This window comes from Lynx canadensis, chromosome B4 (genome assembly GCF_007474595.2).
Source record: "Lynx canadensis isolate LIC74 chromosome B4, mLynCan4.pri.v2, whole genome shotgun sequence".
In the NCBI taxonomy this organism is placed as follows: domain Eukaryota; kingdom Metazoa; phylum Chordata; class Mammalia; order Carnivora; family Felidae; genus Lynx; species Lynx canadensis.
This window is the reverse complement of record NC_044309.1, coordinates 18,880,527-18,896,460: the sequence shown is the minus strand read 5'-3', so window position 1 is coordinate 18,896,460 and position 15,934 is coordinate 18,880,527. Positions and strand designations below refer to the sequence as shown.

Genomic DNA, 15,934 nt, shown 5'->3' with positions numbered 1-15,934 from the left:
TCAATAAATGTTTAATACGGCAATCAGCGTCACACTGGTTACATGCTGCATATCATGGTCTATTTCTACAGATCTAAACTCACTGAAATCACACTAAGGTTCTGAAATCAGGCTTCTAGGAATTTATCTCCCACCTTAGCTTAGAGAAAGCTAAATTTTGATTAACATCAATGGATCCGACAGGATGCGGATCAGGAAGATGGTGTACGGGAGATTTAGTACAAGTGTTTAGCAACTGTAGATATACCTACACATCCAGGGGCAAAGTCAAACATCTACTGAAAACCTACACGTGCCTCTACTTTTATCCACTCCTGTCTTTCCACTCATTTCCGATTATTCCCCGTTGAAATACTACTCCAGAAGAGTAAGGGAGGTAGCCCCAAAAGAAATGTTTTGGGGCTCACAGAGGTTCTAGAGCCATTTGCTGAATATATCTTCAGGTTTATCAGACTGGAAAACACTGCTCAAGAACCATAATCCAATTAATTTCTTTTTGGTATAAGTGAAAATGCATATATGATTTTCAAAGTGTAAACTTTATCAAACATCAGAGAAAAATGCTAATTTAATGGTATTTAGTAAGGTTTCTCAAGGGCAGGGCACTCTTTTCTTAAGTTGTAAGGCACAGAAAAGACTCCCCAGCTTCTGCTTTATCTAAATAATACATCTTCCTATATACTGGTTTCCCTTGTTTTTTGCTAAATAATTTAGTTCTTGGAAATAAAGACATAACATGACTTTGCCATGAGATTACTGGTTGGGGGTTTTAGAGTCTCCTTCATACTAAAGTTCACTCAGTATCTATCATATTAGTAGCTGCTTATTAAAATACTAGTTTTCTGTTCATTTCATATTATCCTTTGAAAACCTCAAACTACTGACATAATGACTGTGAATCCTCTGGAACTTAATTATTGATTACGCATATGGGGTTAAGAGAAAGTGACCTTTTTTGCTATGCTAATTCTATCACCCACTCGGACCCTTCCTACTACGGGGAGGAAATGAGTTTAACAAAATGAAATTAATGAGAATGAGTTTTGTTTGATGACCTGCCAATTAATGACAGCTTCCAAATGGTCATTTTTGTTGAATTTCAGAGATACCCCTGTCAAAAACAAGTAATTAGGAATGTATTTACTGGTAGCGCCTGCCAATACTAGAAGCTTTCATTTGATTCCAGAAATGTATTTAGCTCATGTGTCTTCTTTAGAAAGTCAGCCAAAATAATGCTGTACCAAAAATTCAGTCTTAGTAGTGTTGATACAGCTTTAGCTGTTTTCTTACCACTTTACAAAACTAAGTTTGACTAGAATACTCATTAAGGGCTTTTAAAAATTAAAACCAAAAACAAAAACAAAACACCTAAATCTCTGTGCAGACTAACACACAGAGGATAAAGTTTAGTAACCAAAATCTTGAGGTGATATGATTCAAAGTGTGACTAGTGAATTGCATTTTTTTTTTAGAAAATCTGAGCAAATTAACAGGAGGGATCATATGGGAACACGAGGAATCCTCTCCAATCAATATTCACTCTGGCTGAAGTAAAAACAGTTTAATGAGTTCTTTGTGGCATGATTAGCCATGATCTAGTTTGTCTTTAAAGGTAACATTCACATAGAGTTGTATAAGTAATTTTGTAAATTGGCTGGTTCTTCCATTTATATGAATATCTTAATATTGTCTGAACTGTCAAATAAATCATTTGCTAACATTGCCTTACTTACAGATTACTAATGCGTAATGACTGGTCCCAAATGGTTATTTCTTTTCCACTTCCAGTTCAGCCTGCCACCCAGCACCATTCACTGAATACTCTTTAATGTAAACAGCATGTATTGCACAACTACAAGTTCATTCCCAGCATGAAGACTTGGGCGGGGGGGGGGGGGGGGAAGAGACTATTGAGAAAAAAAGGGCACCGTTAGAGCCACGATAAGCCTCCCACACAATATGTAATCCACTAACAGAAAGAGCTGGTTGGCGTTGTTAAATACAGCTTCTACAAAGAGAAGATGTTTTTGCTTCAAACATTTTTTATGCCCTCTGTAATTCTATTCTATTAAATAATAATGTAATAGGTTGGATAAGGCAACATAACATTTAGAGGATTACGGAGTACTAATCTAAACCTCTTAAGATTTTCTTCTCATCATTCCCTTGCGGTTCGTGAAGTTTCCGGACACCGCTACAACCTACATGGTCAGATTTCATAAGTCACCTGAGCATGCATAAAAAAGATCAGAAACTTCATCTAAAACCAAACTTTACTTTTCTCCTCATTCCACGTATATTTACTAATGGCTTAAACAAGATGTCCTGACTTCCTTTAGTAATCCCTTTGCCCAACAAGAGCACCAGAACCAGCACTGGGACAGTAAATGGTCAAGGCAGAGTATCTTAGTGAGCTTTTGCGACATGTAGACAACAGCCCTAACACTATGGCTCCCATTGGCCTAAGGACTGTTCTTCTGGACGTGGTGTTTCTCCCAGGAAAACACATTTCTTTATTCCTGAGACTTAGGGGAGACTTTGCGATGTACATTGGCAATGTCATTAAATCTCTACTGTTTTTCTGAGAGAAAAGAAGATGGTCACTTTATTAAATAAAGTTGGGTGAAATGTAGTAAGATACGTTTTAAAATCAAGTGTTTGAAAAGCTTTTAGTGCTAAATTATGCAGATGTTTGGTACTTATGGAAGAAAAACCCCTCCGTTTCCAAGAAACTAAACTTCCTATAAAAAAACTCAACTGGAAAAATTAACATGTGGGCATGTTTATAAAAGTATCCAACCAGTATTTGTTAAAAATAGGAATATTCTCTGTGTAATAGGGAAGTGTGGGTTAAAACAGAAATATTCATGAAGTAATAGGGAAAAATAAAAAATAAGGCAAAGTCTAAATTTGAAGGCAAACGTGAGAGAAAAGTGGAAAATTGAATCTCTGAGGTCATAATTTAAAATAAATAAGGCAGACACAACTTGATAGAAAAACTCAATTTAGGTTATTTTTGAGAACTATTTTGGCTCCTTTCCTAGGCCTTCCATAGTAAGGCGACCATTGCAAAGATGAGCTTTTGATTCACTATATTGAATAAATAAAAGTACATTAAGATGGGTTTCTCTTCCTTAGACCAATAAATCCTGGCTTCATAGGTACTCAATAGATATTTATTGAATGCATAAATTTTTAAGTATGTTGAATTTTTAATAATGTATTGAAGTCCTTTCTGTGATATTTAGTATTTTATATTAGAAATAAATTATTAAATAAATTGAGAGACTATCTCTATAACGGTAAAATTTTACCTCGCCTGATATTGGTACAGGATAAAAAGTCAATGAATAAATGGATGAATAGATCTAAAAAACAAGAATTTAGCTACAAATACCTCTGAAATATGTTATAATTAACCAGTGATTTCTAATATCCAGAAAACTCCTAAATATTTGCTTCTTTTTAAAAATCCAATCTAAAAATCAATCTTTTTAAAAAAGAAGCAAATATTTAGGAGTTTAGGAGTTTAAATATCTAGGATTAGAATCAAACAAGGGGTGTTTGAAATGTATGTAAAAGCATAGAGTATCACTTTGCATAATGCTTTCTATCGTGGAAGAGTTTTATGAGAGAATATTTATGGGGAAATGTCATGATTTCTATTACTTTTTCCTTTTGTTGAGCCATGAGTGGGCAAATGCATACTTGGGAACCAAAGCACCTTATGAAGCTATGCTGTGAGGAGAAGCAATTTTTTATCTTCTGAAAAATGAATAATTTGAAGGGCTTTCCATTTTGAGAAGAAGGAAGGTAGGATTTGTGATCAATCTGTCCTTAAATGAATGAAAAGATCCCGATAACTTTGAAAATAACAAGTAAGGCTGGTGGCCCCTGGGTGGCTCAGTTGGTTAAGCACCTGACTCTTGATTTCAGCTCAGGTTATGATCCCAGGGACGTGGGATCGAGCCCAGTGTCAGGCTCTGTGCTGATCAGTGTGGACACTGCTTGAGATTTTCTTTCTCTCCCTCTGCCCCTCTTCCCTGCTAGCAGCCCTCTCTCTCTCTGAAAACAAAACAAAACAAAACAAAACAAAACAAAACAAAAAACAAGTGAGGCTCAGTTCTTCTAAAAGAGCTTTAATAGAGTATGTAAGAAAAATATCTTAAGTGTTTTCAAGATTATTCATTTCCTCAATAGTCTGTCAACATGTTTTTTTTTTTTTAATTAGAGTTGCTAATAATTATAATGGAGCTGTCCTACAAGTAAACCAAAATTACCAATAGTTTTATTTAGGGAAAACCAGTTATAATGGAATGCTTATATTTGAAAATGTATTATTTAATCATATCTAAAATGCCAAGGCTTTTCTGAAAGGCAAAGAGGAAATAAAAAAAGGATGTTCTGTAAATATTATACCTGAAATTTAGTATTCCATTTAAATAGATGCTATAATCTATTGTTACTCTGTCCAAGATGGTAACCACTAGTCACATGTATCTCTTTAACTTAGAGTTAGTTAATGAAATCAATTAAAAATTCAAATCCCCAGTGTCACTAGCCACATTTCAAGTGCTTAGTAGCCACATGCAGCTAGTGAGACTAATACTCAACAGTTCCAATTTAGGATGTCTTATCAGTGTAGAAAGTTCTACTAGACAGTACTGGTCTATGGTATTATGTTTTTGAGAATTAAAGCTTAAGACATTTTGAAGAGTAAAAAAAAAAATCTCTCTTTTTGTTAGGGGTTGTTTTTTTTTCAGTCTGTAAACATAATTTTGGTCAAGTTTCTTGAAAAATTGCTGCCTGGTCTGTGAAGCTTATAAAGAGACCATATATGATGAACTATATACAATGTTCCTCAAAGAGTTCTTTGACCCTCTAAGTATCTTTAAAATATATTTGTTCTCCAAATGAGTTGAGTTTTATCTTTGAAAATGCTAACGTTTCTTATTGAGCTGTGAATAATAATTAATCAACAAAACCACGGCACATTGTAGCACCAATGATGTTAATAGATTTAAAACAGCAGATGTGGATGAGAAACAGATTGATGTTAAGAAAGAAACAGATCATGTACTGCCGGTGGGTGAGAAGAACAGAGTGGTATGTTCTGAAGGATTCAAAAATAGCTGTTATCGTAACTTGTAGAAGAACCATTTCAAGGAAGGTCAGCAGCTTTCCAGGCTGCTTTCTTGGACGAGAATTCTGCGCGTGTGTAAAACTAACTTTCACATGACGAAAATGGTATAGCTTTACGTTTCCCAATAAAAGAACCGCAAAGGCAAGAGTGGATTTTCTGGGTTTTCTTGCTGGAAATGTTATGTTCTTTAAGCTCAGAAGGCGGAGAAAAGGTGAGGCGTGAGGGAGAAGGTCAGCACGCTAGAGATTCAGATGGAAATTCAGAGTGTTAAATTGGAGGAGAGGGAAACAAACAAGGAGGAATGGTACTAGTGAGAATTACACATTTATCCAGGAAGACCTTTGCACACCGTGTAAAGGATTTGGAGGCACATAAGCTGAGCCTGAGAAAGGATTACTTAATAAAGCTATTTGACAAGAAATTATGGAAATTACACATGACCTACGAATACATGACAATGTGAAAACCTTCTGGTAATCAACAGAATATTAAAGCAACAATGAAATATCACATTCTGCTTATCAAATTTTCAGTTTAAAAAATGAGGACAGTGTCTGGGAGCATCTGGGGAAATGGGATATCTAATAAAATGCTGGGGCGGGGGGGAGTAAATTGCTACAACCTTTATAGAAAGCAATCTGTCAAAGTGCATAGAAACCCATTAACAGTCAATGGCTACATATTCGCTTATAAACAATCAGTTGTGTCAAAATTTGAAAACGAAGATGTTCAGGACTGTTTTACTGATAATTAATATGAAAAGCAACAAACATGACAAACTAATGCTCAGACAGGTTACATAAATTATGAAATAAAGGAATTTGTTGCAGCTATTAATGACCACATTTTAGACAGGTATTCAGCAGTGCAGAAAAAAATGTGTTATATATGTTAAGAGAAAAATAGGTGACAAAAATATTTTTAACACAATGCCAATTTTCTTAATGTGCATGTGTCTGCGAGTGTATATACTAAAAACAGAAGTTTGGATGCAGACACGTGGAAACATTGTTATCTCCCTGTGGTAGAATTACGGACCATTTAAATTTTTTTCTGTGCATTTCCTGTAATGTACAGATTTCTCTGAATTAACATGCGCTATGCTTATAATCACAAGTATGTTCTTCCATTTGGGTTTCTGTAATGAACAATCCAAGTCACTGTATGCAGACCTGTGTTTCACATCTGTACCTGTGGAGACTGAAGCCAGCTGATCTCTGTGTTCTTTTTGTTTCTAAAATTCTACAAAATATTTTATGAAAAATAGAAGGTGATGCAGACACACAGGTACACACAGACAGACAGACACAGCAAGACATCAAAAAGCAAACGCTGCTTAGTTAGGAAGAGTTTCCGAGTGTCAGGTGTTTTCTGATGGGAGTCTCCTGTGGCCCGAGTCTCACAAGCAATTGTTCTGGGTGTGGCCATCTTAGTATCAGTGTCTTAAAGTGATGATGTTGATTATGATGAATAAACAATAAATACATGTACAAATACAGTGCTGATTACCTTGTGCCAAATACTGCATGCAACATACCCATTGTATCTTAGGTATTAAGGTGACCATTTTGTCTGTAAGGCTATCGGAATTAAATAAAATGCTCAAGGCCTCATTATTAGTATTCCCATTAAGGTAACCTTTATACTTTTGGACTGCAAACTAATTTTATCTTTTATTTTATTTTTTAGAGATAAGGGTTAATTTCACCATGGACTTTTTGTTTTGTTTTGTTTTGTTTTGGAAGGAGCAAAGGAATTTCCTTTGTAACCTCAGAACTATTTCCTAACAATGCCTGAATTCCCTTTGCTACTTTCAACTGTCAGATCACCTGATCCTTTTTGAAAGATAAAGACTAAGGTAATAAACTATGCTTGAAAGTTACATTGAAATCATTTATTATTTGGAAGCCTTCAAAAACTGCGAAACAAGTTTTCCGTTGTTGATATTACGATGAAAGGGTGGGGAGAAATCTTCATGATAAATAACTTAAACTTACCTAACAGCTTTACAAATGCTTTACCAAAACTTGACCAACTGATAAGAATGGTGTAACGACCTCCAAGAATGGTGGTCCCGCTGGGAAAAATTATTCTCAAGGTTACAGCTTGCACTCCGATGTTGCCATGAGATTAAGCTGGGAATCTAAGTGCTACATAAACCGTGTAACCAAAATGCTTAAAAGAACAGAAAATTGATCTTATGAGAACAGGGTCCTATATTAACGTACCTTGCAATAGAGAAGAAATGAAACCACTCATTACTTACGATAATGATCAGTTTTTCCCTGAAATTCACTCAGGAGAAGAAAAAGGGGGAACAGAGATGAATGATTTAAATTCCCTGTGAGGATGACTCCTAATAGTGAGGGTTGTTAAATAAGAGAGCAGAATTTTGAAATGGATTTAAATGCTTTTCTAAATTCTGATTGCACAAACAGGTAACATACAGATCTCTAGGAATCGTCTTATAATTCTCAGGAAAAAGTACTCGTTTTATAGCTTGTATTATGCTAATCTTGGGCCAGCCTAATCTCTGGCATATATGTGTGTTTTTTTTTTTCTTTTAGGCTGAGAATGCTATGTGAACATATCTTTCCCTTTATACAGAAGTTCATGTAACAGACATTATTACACATAAATTTGGGAACAGATTTTTAAGGAGACTTAAATTTTTCTGTTCCTGAAAAGATTTTTAAATTCATTTTTATTATTATTTTTATTTTTGAGAGAGAGAGGGTTGGGGAGGAACAGAGAGAGAGGTAGACAGAAGATCTGAAGCAGGTTCTGTGTTGAAAGAAGACAGCCCAATGCGGGACTCTTAGTCTGGAAACCAACCTTGAGATCATGACCTGAGCCGGGGTCAGACGCTTAACTGACTGAGCCACCCAGGTGCTCCCTTCCCCAAAAGATTTTTAAATAGAACACATCAATTCCAATTTTCTTATTGAAATATGGTCCCATCTACAGGCAGGGACGAGTGGATTAGAAACTCAGAATCTCCATTCTTTCTCAGCTAATATTCTCAGGATGGAACAGTGAGGTCAACAGGAAATGTGAATGTTAGTCCAACATGCAGCTTGCCTGAGAGACACTTGTCCCTGAACTCGAAGCTTGTGAAATTGTTTCGGATGAATGCTGAGTCTCAACTTTAGACATAATCTGTTCTCAAAATTCATATGAATTTTGCCAATTTATTCAATAAAATTTATATTTGGGAGGAATATTTTTCCTCAAGACATCCTGGTTACCCTATTACATTATAGCAAGGGATGCAAAATCGTAATTTGTGAGCCCAAAATTCTACCGTGCCTCAGTTCTGAGACAACACTTGCATATTAAAATACATTTGTGATTCTTTTTTTCTTTTGTACTTGGGTGAGTCTTTTTGTTAAAACAATAACATATCAGAATATCAATATGGACCAAGCTGTCTTCTGAGGAAGCTGCAAACAAAATCCTTCTTCAGAAAAAAAGAACCCACAAATAAACTAAAACTGGTGTTTTCTCTTCCTTGTGTAATAATTGGCTCAAGTCATGCTTGATTTAACATCCCTGAAAGAAGGAATGTGAAAACACTCCTCAAACGGGAATCAACTTTGGCTCTCCCACGACATGGCCTCTTATTAAAGAGGATGTCGTTTTGTGTCTACACATGCTAACATATCCTTGCTTTGTTCATTGTACACTTTCGTTTCTGGAAAATCTGCCTTGATTTAACAGTTCCCTCGAATGTTACTTCCCACTAATTCTCCACTAACAAGGAGAAACCGCCATGAAAGACTCACGTTCTTCAGCAAGCACAACTCCCACATCTGAATGTCATTCTAAATTGTAGTTGTAAGATAATCCCTATAACGTTTCCAGCCAATCCGCTGCTCTGAAAAATCTAAATAATTTCCACTCCATTTACCTCCTCTGTATTTGAGAGATGATATAATTAAACAGAATTAGTTCAAGGGAAGACCAAATAGCATACGCATGTGATAAATTAAGTCTACCCCTATAGTGGAATATAAGGACTTTGAACCAAACAGGGAAACAAATGATCTAATCTTGGTATTTCATGATCACCCCTTGCTTTACATATGCATGTTTAGGACACAAACAAACATCAGTACTAACACACCCAAGCATCCCTCAGGACTCTTCTAGAATAGTGAAGGTTTAAAACACAGAAACTTACAAATGATGGCTATATACATGATCAGAATTACTACCAGTGGTAGTTTTCTGAATTTCTAATATGATTAATTTCTAATATTCTGAATTTCTAATATGATGAACAGCTGACTAAGTAACATATATGTATTTATTCTACAAATGTAAACTAGACTAGATAAGTAAAAATGATTTAAACAAACTATGTTTCTTCTCTGGTAGGTATAGTCCCACCAAAATTTTTATTTACTTCACTTTATATTTTTTTCTGTCATCTTCTTTTAGACTATCAAACACTTTTGTATAAACATGATAGACATAAAATGACACAAACTGCTCTTTTGTTAGTAAATTTAAGCTATACAAATAAATAATAGTCATATACCTATCAGTCAAATCATCTATCATTCCTTTATCTTCTTGTTATTAATGATATAAATAGAGCTGTGTGGGGTGCCTGGGTGGCTCAGTCACTTAAGCTCAGGTCGTGATCTTTGGCTCAGGTCATGATCTCAAGGTTCTTGAGTTCGAGCCCCGCATCTGGCTCTCTGCTGCCAGCATGGAGCCCGCGTCAGATACTCTCTGCCCCTCCCTGCCTCGTGCTTTCTCTCAAACATAAATAAACACTAAAAAAAAAAAAAAAAAATAGATCTGTGCAACCAAGCTAACTATACCAAAGAATCCAAAATTACACACTCTTGGCTTAGCTATTTGATTTCACTTTACCTAAATTATTAGTTGAAGAGTAACAGAGAGACAGTGAATACCAATAAGAGTTATAAACCAAACAATAATCTACAAGCAGCAATCAGCTAAGTGATTCTGTTGTTCAAACAGTCACATCTGCCTAAACTCAATCTCCTTTAAATTTACCCCCACAGCAGGCTCAGACTTTGCGATTACCCTTCTTCTACATACTGGGAATTTGTTGGATCCTGTGGACAACGACAAAAGCATCAGACAGTCCCACTTTCACTGGGTGATTGGTCGAACTTATCTGTGTGACCAAGACGGGAATCTGGAAAAGAAAAAGCAGATTGCTAAGTGTTAGATTTGCATTTCATTTCGGAGTGGCGGTGGGGAGCATGATCATCTTGTTTACTGAAGAAAATCAGGTGCTGGAGATGAAGGACCAGGGAGAGTGAGCAGGAAATATTAGAGAAGGAAGACATACAATACCAAAACATAACATCTGTTTAGTGCTTTTGATGGGCTAATGTGACAAAAGAGCTCCTGGTCCAACAGACAGCTACTTGTTGACGAAAGTAAATAGATTTTCTGAGGATCTAACTGGTGCCGAATGCTGAAAACATCACACGTATAGGCACACTGTAAACACATTTAGTGCTGGCTTTCATTTTGGGAATAGACTCTTCCTGTACCATTTGTTTTCCTAAAATACTGTATATTACTTTTCATGGGTTTTTAAAAAAATCCTTGTTTACAAGTGGCCTTATAGATCTAAAACCTAGAGAAGGACAAGTAAGTGCACTGCTAAATATATATTTAACAATACACTGTTGATTAATAGATAGTGAAACTTGGCAAATGTTAATGGATGTTGAACTATTCTGATTGAAACTTACATGGGAAACTTTATGAATTTTGATGGGTCATCTCAAGGTCACATTTCCTAAATTTAAATCTCAGTGGAACCCAAATCTGAATATGACAGCCATTTTTAATATTCACAGTTAAAAAAATTAAAACACATTGAGAATATATTAAAGAGTTACAAATGAGACAAATCCTTGGAGCCAATTTTTCTAGATTTAGAAAACAGTCACTGGAGAGATGATTACTATGTTTATTACCAGTTTTATAGAAATAAAAATGGGCATGAAACTGTCTGCAATAAATAAAGGGACAAGAAACAACAAGGGGAGGATGGATGTACCAACAAATCTTAAGGTGGCATAAGCAGACTGTGGGCCATCTGCAGGTAATTCATTCAAGAACCTGTTAGATCTGACCTTGTCTTATAAACCATAATAACCAGTGTAGCAATGAGAAGGAAGGAGAAAAACTTGGAGAGAAGATACAATAAGGGATGCACTGCTTATTTTTGCCCATGACATCAGGGAATTGTAAAAGGGCTATTTGGTCAAAATTAACCAATTAAAAGAGGAAATTTTAAGTATCTGAAATTTATGGAATTATTTCAAGTAAATGGAAGATGACGTTTTCTCTTTATGTACTAAATCACCCCTTTCTTAAACAATGTTAAGGTATTGCCAATTTTATCTCAGTATGTCCAGTTCTTAACCAGCCTTATGAAGTATTCTGATATCTGGACAACAGAAACAAACAAAGCAAAGCCAACATTTCTGTCCCTAAAGGTTTATTCACTAAATGAAACTCCGACATACTTTATTTAGTGATTACTAAGCCATACTCAGTATCATATATGTAATTGCTTTTCTTTAAAAAAAAATTTTAATGTTTATCTATTTTTAAGAGAGAGAGAGAGAGGAGAGCGAGAGTGAGACAGAGAGAGAGAGAGTGGGAGAGGGGCAGAGAGAGAGGGAGACACAGAATCCACAGCAGGATCCAGGTTCTGAGATGTAAGTGCAGAGTCCAACACGGGGCTCAAACCCACAAACCACGATTTCATGGAATGAGCTGAAGTCAGATGCTAAACTGACTGATGCTAAACTGACTGAGCCACCCAGGCACCCCTGAAATTCCTTTTTTAGTGGACTCTATACTATTACCCAATTTTATATGCCATGTTGAGGTAGAAATGTTAATATAAGTGTCATTTGTATTTAAGATGGACACAATTAAAGACAAAAAGACAAAAAATTAGTAAAAACATAGAAAATATTTCCAATTCAAGTTATATTTTGTATATCCTAACAAAACAAAGTCACAATTGCCAAATAGCGTTAGTACACGCCTGATCAGGATTAATTATGAGAACTTTGCTAACTTGTATTCATCACTTGCTTTCGTTCTCCAACATCTGTGACTATAATTTTCCTCTGCAAGGTGAGAACTATTTTACCAGATAATTCTGTGTAAGTGATTGTATTCCTCTTATCCCATACTCAAAGCAAAACTTGAGTTCATAAAGCTCTCAACTGGAAAATCCTATTATATTGCCATGAATATTGTATTTTTATATAAGGTTTATTTTTTAGGTCACATGTTTTGTTTCTGCAGACCTCCTTATCATAGCTTTCCCTTCTTTTTAGATTTTCTACTCCACCTCTTCAATCTTTCTTCCTTATCACCTTCTTCACCTAGGCATCTTTCATTTTGATTTTATTGTCTCCCTCTCTTCCTTTCTCTCCCTTCCTTTATATTTTGTCTCTCAAACCCTCTCCTCCCGTGCTTTATACCTGTGGTGGACTGATTGTACTAAAGGCCTACATCAATGGCCTCCTTCTTTCCAAACCCTTTGCCTTGTCACTTTTGATCCCCTCCCACTTGGACTCTGGCTCAGTAATATGACAAAGGGAGATGACAGCAAACGTGAAGCAAAAGGGAGGATTGAAAATGTATTTGTACATTTCCACCTTCTTTCTTGGCCTCCTGCCAATGTCATGAGAATGTATGCTGTTGCTCTGCTGAAAATATATGAGAGGCATATGGAGGAAAGTTCCCTTTGCAACAGAGGTCCACTTTGACCAGCTAGCTCCTAGCCAATCCACCAGCTAACAGCTGACACATGAATAAGCCCAGTTGAGATCAAGAGAGTATAAACCAGATCAGTAGCACTGCCAAGCTGATCCATAGGTATCTTGTGAGACATAAGATATGGAGTTAGGTGACTACATTTTCGGGTGATTTGTTACACAGCAATACTAACCAATACATTTTCTATTAGAGATCTAATAGCAAATACAAACTTCTCTGGTGTTTCTACACAAAATGAAGTAGCATTCTTCCTCCTAGATTTCAGGGAATCAGATAAATATCTCTGCACTTCTAGGTACAATTAAACGTGAAAGATTGGAACGTTCCAGTAGAAAGTTCCATTTTCTACATCTTGCTTTCACTCTTCTAGATCTCTTTATTTCCTAGTTTATTCTTTTTCCTCTCGATTCCAAAAAATGAAGACCAATGTGTCTAAGTTACCTAGATTCAGACTCATTTAACCTAAGGAAAGTCCATCTGGAACTAAAATGGGTAACCTAACAATGTAGACAGTGTTCTGTCACTGAAAACAATCCTATCATAAATTGGCCAAACCCTTTAGGAAGATAATTGTAGATCACCTGTAAAGACCCTTTCAAACCTCAATTCAATGGTTTCCCTCTATTGAATGATCTTGACCTTTCCACGCTTCAACAAGTAAACTGTTTACAAGGGTGAAAAATTGTACCTATTTGTAAGAGAACTGAGGTAGGCAGAAATCTTTGTCTGCTTCTAAGGGTAACATTTTAACTTGCTGCTCGTTTTCTAGTTATACTTATTCATGGGACAGTGACTTCTGAGGACTAGGTCAGACAAACCATCATTACCATAAATAACTCTACTATAAGTCTTAGTATAATGTGGAAATATAAAGCAGAAAATAAATTTCTGAGAATATTACATGCTATATAAAAATTCTTTTCTCCAAAAGGCATATATACTCTCCATGCTATTTGCTAAGATAGAATAAATTTGCTCAGTTACTAGATATTAATTGAATATCTTCTGTGTATTACTGTAGGCACTAGAATTATAGAAAAGAACAGAACAAAGATGCTGCTCTCATAGAGCTTACATTCTAGAGGGCAGAGACTTATATTAAAAAGTGAATGTAAGAATTAAACTATGCTGAGCGGTGGTGAGTGCTAAGGAGGAAACTAAAGTGTGGCAAAGAGACTAGAAGGGCATGGGGGCTTCCTTAGGAGAAGGAGTCACAGAGAGGTTCTGTGATGAGATGATTTTTCTGTAGTAATGAGCCTGCCATGTGGATATTTGAAGAAAATTCTGAGTGTACAGGAACCAGTACAGGCAAAGGCTTTGACTAAATTGTTTTTGGTGACTTTCAGAATTAAAAGGTTATCACTGGAGCATGAGGAGTAGATAAGATAGTTAAAGGAGATGAGAGGAGGTGGGGGCATGTCAAAGGGAGCACCCATTCCCTGCAAGCCATGGCAATGACTCGGAATTTTATTTCATGTTATACAGTGATGGTTTAGAGAGTTTTGAACAGAGGAAAGCTGTTCTTTTACATCTGAAAAAGATCATACTGTGATCTGTTGTGTGGTCAAGACTGCAAGAGGCAAGGGGAGACAGAAAAACTAGTTAGGAAGGTATCACGATTGTCAGGATAAGAGATGGGTGGCATGGACTACACTGGAGTGATATGTGTAGGAGGTAGAAGTGATGGAAAGATGGATTCCAGATGAATTGTGAAGCCACTGCCATCAAGACACGCCATGGGTGTGAGGAGAGTGGGAGAAATAGGAGAGTCAATGACATCGCCACGGCCTTTGGTCTGAATAGCAGGAAGAAGGGGGAGTTGAGTATTTCATTGGGGCCGCCATTTTGTCCACCCGCAGGGAGGTTTTCACACCGCAGGCCGTAAGGAGTTGTCTGCCTGTGCAGATGGCCGCCTGTGCAGCACTGAAGAAAAGTACTGGAATGTGCCGAGATGGACAAAATGAGAAGAGGAAAGTTTGGAAAAGGACAATTTTATGGCCATTCCACTGGCCTCAAGTGCTTTTCTTTAAAATTTTATGGAGTTCATGAATAAAAGCACAGATTTTCTGAAACTATGGTCTTTTATCCTAATTAAATATTAAAGTGAAAATGTACGAGAAGCTTTTAATTCCCTACATTTTCTTAGAAGGCACCCAAGTCTTTTATGAAACAATTACATATCAGGTTTTTAAAAAACTACTTTTGGCAATTGAATTAAATGCTTAATAGTGTAAAAGATTAATGAGGAAAAGATGAACAATTCTAGGCTTTCTCACAGATTCCTTTCAGAAATAGTCTGGCTCTTTCCACCTGATATTGTCATATCCTTTTTACCTCACTTTCTTGGACTGTAATCTTTTTATTTCAAGACATCAAAGGCATGGGGCTGTTCTCCGAAAGGATTGTTCATCCTCTCACTTACTGCAGCCAAAGGAATTGGGCTGCGTCAGCTCTCTGTGAGCAAGTCAGACCAGTCTGCAGGTTTCCATATTAGTATTTAATTAGAGACCGTTAAGATGAATCGGGAGTACTGTTAAAAGCCACATTTAACTGGAACTACTTTGCAACAAAGCAATTGTATGTGGCGCGTGTGTGTGTGTTTATGTATAAATAAGCCGTCTAGAATTATAGCTGATATTACACAGAATTAGTTCAAGAAAGGGTCTGTCATATTGTCACAATCATCTATTCCACAGACGACTCTTAATGCACAAGGATATGAAGTCAGAGAAGCCATGGCCAATAAGGATGTCCAACTATGAGAACTCTAAAAACTTTGCTGTATGGGAAGCTATTTTTTTTTATCCATTCTACAAATTTATAGTCATTTTCAAAATATTTCCAAAGTTAGTTTCTGGGGTTTTCAGGAAGCCATCCTGAAACAGTACCAATTGTAAACTATAGATGCTTTAAGAAAAAAAAAAAAAAAAGAAATGTAGCTTCATTATTTTCAAGTGCCTATGATAGCTGCCTTTTTATGACTGAAGCAAA

General features: G+C 36.2%; 1 protein-coding gene across 4 annotated transcripts in view; it reads right to left on the bottom strand.

Moving 5' to 3' along the window:
- The window catches only part of PLXDC2 (plexin domain containing 2), a 455,171-nt gene that overhangs the window by 102,972 nt on the left and 336,265 nt on the right, over positions 1-15,934 (bottom strand). For all 4 annotated transcript variants that reach the window (XM_030321035.1, XM_032593836.1, XM_030321036.1 and 1 more), the window contains one exon: positions 10,220-10,319. In XM_030321035.1, coding sequence (XP_030176895.1) covers positions 10,220-10,319 — 100 coding nt within the window. The remainder of the gene's footprint in view (positions 1-10,219; positions 10,320-15,934) is intronic.